Consider the following 10,340-nt stretch of genomic DNA (forward strand, 5'->3'; position numbering starts at 1 on the left):
CTCTTTTAACACAGTTTATCTGGAGTTACCTTATCTTAAAACTCTGTCAATTATGGCATTTGGAATGGCCGGAAGACTTCTGGCTCAATTTGGGTTCTTGTATTTAACTTATGTAAATACCGAGAGAGAGAGACCTCCTTATAATGACTCGAAATGGTTAACCATTTGAACAGAGTCAACCGAGACTGATCATAAAGATGGGCCTCTAGTCATTTTTTTCTTTCCAGCTTTCATCACTCTATATGGTAAATGAAATAAATATTCTATCTCTATTTCTATTTCTTTTTTAAAACTTTTTTGTGTAATTTGCTTTATTTTGTCAAACTTCTCCAAAGAAATTCATTCACTCATCTTATTTTATTTTATTTTAGAATGAAGAGTTAGAACTTATTTTTCTTTAAAAATAATACCTTGTAAGCATTTATAAACATAAATTTCAGTGCATACCATCATCCTTTTTTTTGCCAGTCAAATAGTACACCATTAAATTACTTTCGGTATATATACCAGTCAAAGCTGTATTATAGTGATATTTCTAGGAGAAGGGCAAAAAAGGGCATGCTACTATCTTCTCGATATTTTAAGCTGTACTTTTTATTTGTTTTTGGGAATATCAAAATATATTATACGAAGCTTCAAGGCTTTCTGACATATCTTGAAACAAAGACCAAGACCCAACACTCAATACATTCTTTTTACACTTCTGTGGGTACTACACTAGGAACAAGTTAAAAATATATATCAAATAAAAATATTCTAGGTATTTCTAAAGAAGATTGATATATCATTTATTTGCTTTATGTAAACATTTAATGAGTCAATTAAAAAGGGGTGTATAATGTATATTTGAGTAATAATCTATAAACTTCTACTTAATCTTGGCGGCTGGTTGTGTGCTGATCAGCTTGTTCAAACATCTTGCCTGAATCACTTAATTTTTCTGCACTATGAGCCATTTCGATCAACACATCGAGTTCACCGGACTTCTCACACATTGATTTGAATAGACCGGTACCAGCATCATTGATCAACAGGTTTGCGGGTGTGTCATATTCAATAATCTTGCCTTGATCGAGCACCAAAACTCGGTCGTAATCCATAATAGTTCTCAGGCGATGGGCAATACAGATCAAAGTCGAGTTGACAAACTCTTCGCGAATTGTGTTCTGAATCTTCTTGTCAGTCTCGAAATCAACACTGGCGGTAGCTTCGTCCATGATAATAAGTCTGCTGTTCTTGAGCAATGCGCGAGCCATGCAAAGTAGCTGACGTTGCCCTTGAGAAAAGTTGTTACCACCATCACTCACAGTTTGGTTAAGACTAGTGACAGCCCAGGTAGCATTTCCTTCTGCAACTTCCTCGTCACGGCTTTCGGAAGAAAGGTGGGCTCTAACCAGAGATTCCCAGACTGCGCTGTCTGTGTATTCTTCAAAAGGATCGAGGTTGGAACGGATAGTTCCAGAGAACAAAACGGCATCTTGGGGAATAATTGTGAGCTTGGAACGAAGATCCTGTACACCAATATGAGTAATGTCAATGCCATCGATAGCGATACTTCCGCTGGTTGGTTCGAGGAAACGGAAGAAACTGAGTGTGAGGGTGCTCTTTCCTGATCCAGTGCGTCCAACAATACCCACTTTTTCGTGAGATCGAATGTCAAAAGAGATTCCATGAAGTACAGGATCAAGGTTTGCTGCATACCCAACCACGAGATCTTTTACTTCAACAGAGGCAGTCGTGGGCCAAGCAGCAGGGGGGCGGCTCCCACTGATAACGGCAGGAGCCTCCTGCTCTATTTCAGTGTACTCTTGAACACGCTCGACTGAATTTAGGAACATCTCAACCTGGGTGTACATGCGGATGATCCAGTAGATATTATCCAGGAATGAACGGGCATAGAAAAAGGAGATACCAGCCATACCAGCATCAATGGTATCAAGGTTTTTAAGGAGGAAGACACCGATAAACAAAGTAATAAATGTGCCAGCAAACTCTATGCGAGCATACAGCCAACGGTTGGTCATCCACAAAAGGTAGAAAGGCGCTATATGATTATCAATCTTTTGGTAAAGGTTAAGCTGAAAGTTGTCTTCTTGGCAGTAAGCACGGATTGTGGTAAGTCCCATAAGAGTTTCGGTAAAGTGCGAGTAAATGGGTGATCGAGTGACAGAGTTGATACGCTTGAACTGACGTGACGCGCGTAGGTAGAATAAGCCAATCAAGATATATAGTGCTCCGACAAAGAACACAACTACTGCAAACTGGGGTGTGATAACACACATTACAAGGACAGACACAGCAAGAGATGTAATCTGCTCGAGTAAACGACTGATAGCACGAGCGACGTTGATGTCTACCGTAGCTAAGTCGTTTCCAAAGCGGTTGAGAATACGGCCAATGGGAGTTGTGTCGAAAAAGCGCATAGGCGAGTGTATTATTCTGTGTAGCAAGCTTTTAAATATGATTCTTGCACCACGCAATGAGCCCCAGTAGAGAAAGACGCTACGGAGAGAATTGAAGAAGATAAAACCAAAGCAAATACACAGGTACACAGAAATGTAGTAATCTACGCTTCTTGGCTGGTCGTCTTCATGCACCCAGGACTGGAACACATTTTGATCTTTGATAACTTGGTTAAAATACGACATTCCATTATAAATCATAGGAACTGCAGTAGCAGTAAGATTTCCTATAGGCTCTCCTGATGTACTTCTGCTTGCAGCCCAGAGTCTCAACCACCTAAAATAATATATATTAAATATGTAAAAGGCTTCAGGCTGCTTATCAGAGATATTCATAATATTTGCCTACCAATTCTCTCCGAATACTAATGCTCGGGCAATTAAAAAAGATAACAAGAGTGTATTCCAGAAAAACCAGCCACCACATGCGTAAAAGTAGGTTGAGTACACTTTATAATTTACATGTCCTTTCTCGGTTTTCTCTTCTTTGATCATATTATGGACATCTGCATTATCGTCAATTAAATCGAATTCTTCGTCCGCTTCTTCGATAAGATCTTCAGGATACTCATTGTTGTCGATAATTTCTTCGCCCAAAAGACTGATTAGAGAATCGTCTTCTCTAAGAGATTCAATATATCCATAGCCGGCCACAGCGCCACGCTCAAATTTCATGACAAATTTTGCAGCGGGCAAGCAAAGACGCACATGGTGGGTTACCAAAATTACCGTACGCCCCTTGAGAAGGTCGCCTTTAATACAACGCTGGTAGATGTGCTTGGCAGTGTGTGCATCAACAGCACTAAGGCAGTCGTCCAGAAGCACGGTCTTTGCATGTGAATAAACAGCACGGGCCAAAGCAACACGTTGCTTTTGACCACCAGATAAAGAGATACCTTTCTCACCAATCTCGGTACGATCGCCGTCTGAAAAGATGGAGAGATCCTTGACGAGGGCACACTGGGAAAGCACCTTCTTGTAGCGAACTGGATCAAATTCTTGGCCGAACAGGATATTGTCACGGATCGAGGCATGTTGTAAAAAGGCTTGCTGGGCTACATATGCAACCTTATTCAGGACGAGAGAGGGATACTCGGGATCAACGACAGAATATGTAGTATCAAGATCTAGCTTGGTCTTGGAAGGCAAGTAAACACGTCCAGAGACGATATCCATTTCTCCCAGAAGGGCATGCAAGAAACTCGACTTTCCACTTCCGGTCGGACCACAGACGATACTAAGTTCAGAGGTTGGAAACTCAAAGGCGGGAACTTTGAGAGAGAAAACGGGCTGTTCATCAGGAGTTACTTCGGTAGCAGCATCATCCTTGACCTCAGGCTCAGGTTCAGAGTCGGGCTCGCCAGAGTGCCAACGGAAAACAGACTCTTCGGTACCAATACGAGCGAGAATAGTCTCGGGCGAAACACCTTCGGGAACAGTGATAGGTTCATTTACAATACCATCTCCAATTTCGGGCTCCTCAATATATGATTCAATACGCTTTAAGCAGACGTAACTCTCGGTAACGGTGTTGATTATATCAGGGATTCCATTGAGTGGGTTGCGAAGCATTGTAAACAGCGTAATACTGACAAATGCCACACTAGCTGTCAGATCATTTCCGGCTATCTTTGTGTACCATATGAAGGAGGCAGAAGACACCAAGGCCGGGACAGCAAGATATGTAATGGACAATAAGATGTTGGCAGACAGATTTCTAATGAGTTTTGAGAGTTCTGTATTACGAGCCTCCATAACTCTCTTTTCCCAGTTATCTTCCCAAGCAAAGTATTTGATCATTCTAATACCCTGTAGAAGTTCATTAACCAAAGCATTGCGTTTATCTTTGGCAGCTGAATATTCCTTATATCTCTTGGTCATGATTTTTGTAATTATTCCAGTCACCGGGGAAAATACGACCATGATACCCAGTCCGACAATTGCAGCGAATCCAAGCAAATTATACAGGTAAAAAATGGCCACAAAAATTTCGAGTGGAGAGGTGTATAGCATCTAATAGAAATAATATCCAAGTATATATATATATAAATTAGTGATGACTCTCCAATTATTATTATAATTTTATATGACAAGGCCAACTTATTAAACTTACAGTTGCATTAAGAGGAAAGTCGGCAAGGCGGTCAGCATCGAAACTCATCAAATTAGTGATCTTGCCAACACTACTAAAAGGCTTTTCCTTCTTGGATTTTTCATCTTGTCCTTCTGGTGTTTTCTTCTCGACTTTTCCAGACATGTCCTTGTGCTTCAAAGTCTTTGCATAGATCTCGGCGTCCAGCATCATAAATATGCGAATATTCCAGCGTCTTCCGGCCCACAAGCTGATGCCATTGAAGAGTACCTCGCCCACTCCAACAGAGAACATACCAAATACAAAAGTATAAGCGGTGCTTAAGGGGAGTCCTTTAGAATCGGTGATATATTCAAGTAGCTTTTGTTGGAAGAAAGGGTTCATGTATTTTAATAGTGTAGCCGCTATCGAGAAGAATAGCTGGACTACTATGACACCTTTGTTGGCCTTGCATGTGCGGAGAAAAATGCTTTTGCGATTTGTGAATTTTATGGTATCAATGAACTCTTTGAATGCAAAACGAGATATTTGTTGATAATTAAGAGAATAGAGATTACTTTGGCGCAGATCGTTTGAAAAACCAAAGTATATGATTGAATTCATCTATAAAACAAAACAAAAAAAATTATGAGAATCTCTGGATATAACTCTTTCTTTTTCTTTAATTATCTTGGGATAAGTATACTGTACCCATGAAAAAGAAAGCCATTCAAAAAAGCTTGCCGAGACTTCAGGACTGATACGACGATTCTATTGAAGTGTGTATATATTAAATAAACCGATATTAACTTATAACTAAAAAAATTCTACTCACATTACGGTATATATGACCATCCTTGATTTCTACTTTTTCGTTGTTTTCGGTTTCGATGTTTTTAGGATTTATAGGCTGGGAAATAGACCCAGCTATCAGGAACAATAGGGACGAGTTCACAAGGTTTACAAATAGCAAATATGTATCTATTGTGTAGCCTATAATTTGACTTTTTGGGAAAAATACTCTATAAACAGCATCCAAAAGTCCCAAGAAGAAAACACTGATAAAGAAATGGAGATGGTGGCGAGACGAGAAATGGGTATATTTTGGCCCGGTAATTGAGAGTACAAACAATGAACACTAAAACACACACACACACACACATATATATATATGCATACGTATACACATACACGTAATTTAACATGGTAAGTTGTTATTGTTTGGCTCCTCTATAGGTTATTCTCTTACCCAGATAAAGAATGGCAGGATAGAATCAATTGCCGCGCATTTTGTGTCTTTGGAACTAATCGCAAGATAGTAGCCCCATGTGATAGCCTGGATAAAGCAAAGAAAAGCTTGTAGAGGTCTAAGGACTTTCTGGACCTTTGTCTCAGTGCCAGCCCATGAGGACTCCTTCTTTGAACCCCATCTACGAGCAACCAGGAAACAAACTGCCGGGGTAAATAGACCTGCCGGAATAAGGCTCAATGCAATGCTAGAAGAATAAAATATTGAGATGGTCAGAATTTTGATAGCTTAAAAGTTTTCTGCCTTTCTGTCTATTTGATTTGATCTGATTTGATCTGTTTTTACTTACTCCTTTTCAGTACATTGTGATTGTATGAATGAATGATCCTAAAAATAGTTAATTAGAGTATGTTCCATAATAACTAATGTGAGCGTCCTTACCATTGTCGGATCTGAAAAGATGTACAAAATATTTGCTTCGTTTTCAATCGAGAAATGAGTTGAAGAGAAAGGAACCTTAGAGAAGTTTAGGTACCATTTATAGGGAAAATCATTAGGTAGAATACGCAATGTCCGAAAAGTATCTTGTCACAGGCACGCACACATTTTTTTCTCTTCTTCTTCCTCTTCTTCTTCTAAGGTTAAAATCCAACTTCTTGTGCGATAGTGACTTTAAAGTTGTGATCTCATTTTTTGTTAATTATTTTTTTAGGCTCATAATGTCATAAAGTGGTTGCTTTACAAGACATTAAATTAAATACGCTCTGATATTAATATGTATATTTTTATACAATGGTATTTTATTGTAAGCATATCACACTTCTTTACTGATTGCAAAATGTTACCTAAGAAGAAGAAGCTTATTTAATTTATATGTTAAAGTTGTCATACTTGTTTCTTTTTTTTTTGCTCATACATTTTCATCTAGCACTAATATTGTCTTGCTTTAAAAAGGAATTTATTCGATAGATGGATACAACTAACTCCTATTCAATAAAGGAAAAAGTTGACCGCAAACCCGCGATACCAATTTAAAAATAAAAGATCAGCTGCGGTACAAAGGCTTGCGTATACCCTTTTCTTTTTTCTTTTGTTTGTTATACGAAAGAGCATTCAATAAAGGCATTGACTAAAAGACTATAGTCATTGTGTCTGATTACAAAGAGTTTAAAAGATGTGGGGAGCTTGAGAACAAGACAAAAAGTCAAAGATTATTGCGATCCTAATTAGATAACATCTATATATCTATTACTTCTTTAATAGTCGCAATACTCGGTTATTTTATTTTCTTTTACTTTATTTTTCGCCAAGATTTGTGTGGCCTTTTGATCAGATTTAAGCATTGTGTTGACAACCGCTAGTGTAGAAACCAAATCAGGGAAATTAGTCAGCCAAGGTATTATTATTTTTTTGATCAATTATGCTCACAATCAAAAAGAAAAAATTAAGGTTTATATAAATATATTATCATTATCTGTATTATTATTATTATCCTTTTGGATTTGTTACAAGTAACATGAAACACACGATCCCAAGTTCTGGGACAACAACAAGTTAAAGATCAAAAAAAAAAGAAGTGATTCTATTGGCTTATCAACCAAATTAAGATTTGATTATTTCATCTACCACTATAGAAATTATATAATTAGATGATTGCTCATTCTGCATAAAAACTTTCCATAGCAACTAAATCAACAAACTTACAATTGGTACATGACCAGCCAAGCCATTGATATTTATCAGGTATATATATATATTCCTTAGACGATTCTACATTCAAAGCTTGATATAGCAATAATTCTTGGGTTACATTTTTACTATCGGACATTCAAACAAAATCGTCTCAAGGTGTAAATATCGATATTGTCATTTTTAAATCTCTTGATATCTCCATGAATATTTAGCTGATATTGATCAAACAAGCACTGACCATCATTGATTAACTTTATAATCAACTTTACTTAATAGAAAAAAATCCAAATTTTGAATTTTTTTTAGGTGTATGTCCTGGCGGAACTTTGGGATCAAATACGGTCTTGTGGTGTAAATATCCAAAAATGTATTAGTAAATGGTTCTTTAGAGTGAAAAAATAAATGGTTTTGATCAATATTTGAGTAATCAATGTAAAACAAGTTGAAAATGGTGGATATTAATGCGCTCCATTATGTTACATAAAAGTATAAAGAGCCTTTACTTGATGTATTTTGATATACAGCTGGTTTTTTGTATTAAACACTTCTTCATTTCACCAATAAATTCAACGACTTTCAGAGTATATGTATCTGTTTAACTAAGTATGTTTGAAATTATTCTAACTGTGATACTGAAACTACAATCTAAACTAACATGATTTAGATTAATAAAACTCTTCTAATTGACCTAAATGGCACCACAATACCCGATTGCTGCACAAAATATGCCAGTATTCAAAAAGTCTCACACGGAGCTGCAGTATCCAACTGACCCACAAACCGTACCAGCCTCCAAGTGATCCAAGCAACGTTGTAGCCTTCAACTGACTCGTAAGATCTATCAGCTGACAATTGGTCTGCGTAGTATCATGACCTTCAATTGACTTACATAGCACCATCCCGAAACTAATAAAAAATATTAAATACTGCTTTTTTATCAGTATCTTTTCAAAGCTCATAATTTATACCTTCAGTTTGTGAGTGTTGTCTTGAAATTTTGCAGCTTGAAAGACTGTGAATGATTCACTCACTATTAGCATAAGCTATTATATAAATAGACAGTAATACATATATAGATATATTGATCTTCTCTAACAAATCCTTAGCCCAAATATTGGCAATCGACGGTTTGTTCTCTTGAAAGAGAAAATTAAACGAAAACAGAAGTAATATGTAAGTGGAATTTATTGCTTTTATCTTTCGATACTTATAAAGATATTTCCAATATGTTGTGATAAGCTATATTTCTCTGGATAATTGATCATTAATAAGAGGGAGAAATGGAAATAGATAAATACAGTTGAGGTTCATTGTTGTAATTTTGAAGACACACTCAATGTACCACTACAGATACCCTTCTCATACCCCTTCATACCTTATTTTTATGTACTACAAGCATGAATTGGAATACGTATGATCAAGTATATTGTTAAGAGTAAAGTACAATTAGACCAAGACTACACTAACACATTTTATTAAAAACATATATTATTAACGAGAGATATCTGACATGAGTGTGACTATCCAAACAGCAAGTCGGATTGTATTATGAGCAAAGCATATTCCTGCAAAAGATAATAAACCCCGACGTTCAAACAGCTTGAAAAGATCGAGGCTCAAAGAAGAAAAATAACTATCAAGCGTGTAAAGCAGATATCTTGCCTAGTGATTCCTTTTGTAAGGCTTTATTAAATCCTATAGAATAAATCAATTTTTATAAAGACCCTTCCTCTGTGCTTTGTTGTATTTTATATTGTTCACTACTAAAAACTATACATATTTTTTAATATCATCCATAAAAGGCTCTCCTATTATTCTTGTAATAGTCAAAAATCTATTATATTTCTAGGAAATCGATCAGACATCGATTGTATATATATATATCAGATACGTTAAAGAGCTTAACATTTTTTAAACGCGTGTGCGCTTTGTTTTTTACCCTGAAAACTCTTACTTTCTATCATGAGTGGCTGTTAAAAGGATGCGCGAATCAACATCGGACGTCAGGCTGAATGAGAAAAATAGAGAATTGATCTTTAATGCGCAATGTTCTGACAAGCTCATTTCTGCAAGAACATGATGAGAGTTATATATAAGCTAATGAGCTATCCGCATGAACAGAATTGTAGTTCTTGATGGTAAATAAGGTTTTGCATCGTTGTCGCTCGTCTTTTTCTGTTTTTTGCGTCCTTTTTTGTTTACTTTTTGCTTTTTTTTTTCATAGTCTTTAGCTCTAGTAGTCACATGCATATAAAAATAGTCACGCATTTTCCCCCTTCTTTTTTTTTCACAGGTGTACGCATCAGCGATAAAAGGATACAAGAGATGTGTAAAGTAGATGGAAGGCTTCATTTACTTTAGTCTTCTTCACTGAAAAGGAACTCGTAAAACTCAACTCCGTTAAAGTAGTTGAAGTGACGATTGACGTTCTTTAAAAAAACAAAAAATGAAAAAAAAATGTGTGTTAGGTACCACCATACTCGTCCGTAATATTTCTTTTAGAATTGGTTGGAGTTTGACTGTACTGAAGCTCTGATGATACTTTATAGAGTTAGAAATTTCAAAGGAAATCATGACATTCGTAACAGCTCATAAAAAATAAAATAAAGGTGTGGTGGTTTCTAGCAGAGAAAAACTCTGACACTTTATGCATAGAAGATACAAAAGTATGGGAGTTGTATAATACAAATATACATATTTAACACAATTAATTAATAATAATAAAAAAAGAGGCAGCGGAATCCTGTGGTAGTTGCTGCTTAAAGCTACAGGTCCTTAGTAGCATTCGTGTGCGGGCATATAGGAAACAGTATTAGTGTTGTGTCTCGGAAATGCAAAATCATATTAAAGGCTACCACATCTTTAT

At 36.5% G+C, this 10,340-nt stretch overlaps 2 protein-coding genes across 2 annotated transcripts in view; both read right to left on the reverse strand.

Annotated features, from left to right (window-relative positions):
- Positions 1–872: 872 nt before the first annotated feature.
- Positions 873–5,157, reverse strand: PHYBLDRAFT_105322 (hypothetical protein; the record flags this gene model as incomplete). The annotated part of the gene is made up of 4 exons (XM_018427896.1): positions 873–2,739; positions 2,812–3,800; positions 3,888–4,475; positions 4,576–5,157. 4 exons carry the CDS (start codon positions 5,155–5,157, stop codon positions 873–875), a joined length of 4,026 nt encoding a protein of 1,341 aa, XP_018299116.1.
- A 3,808-nt stretch (positions 5,158–8,965) lies between these two features.
- Positions 8,966–10,340, reverse strand: part of PHYBLDRAFT_62128 (hypothetical protein) — a gene marked incomplete at both ends in the record, with an annotated part of 2,110 nt that continues 735 nt past the window's right edge. Inside the window, one exon of the mRNA XM_018440906.1 lies at positions 8,966–9,136. Coding sequence (XP_018299117.1) covers positions 8,966–9,136 — 171 coding nt within the window. The remainder of the gene's footprint in view (positions 9,137–10,340) is intronic.

This window comes from Phycomyces blakesleeanus (genome assembly GCF_001638985.1).
Source record: "Phycomyces blakesleeanus NRRL 1555(-) unplaced genomic scaffold PHYBLscaffold_1, whole genome shotgun sequence".
NCBI classification, from domain to species: Eukaryota; Fungi; Mucoromycota; class Mucoromycetes; order Mucorales; family Phycomycetaceae; genus Phycomyces; species Phycomyces blakesleeanus.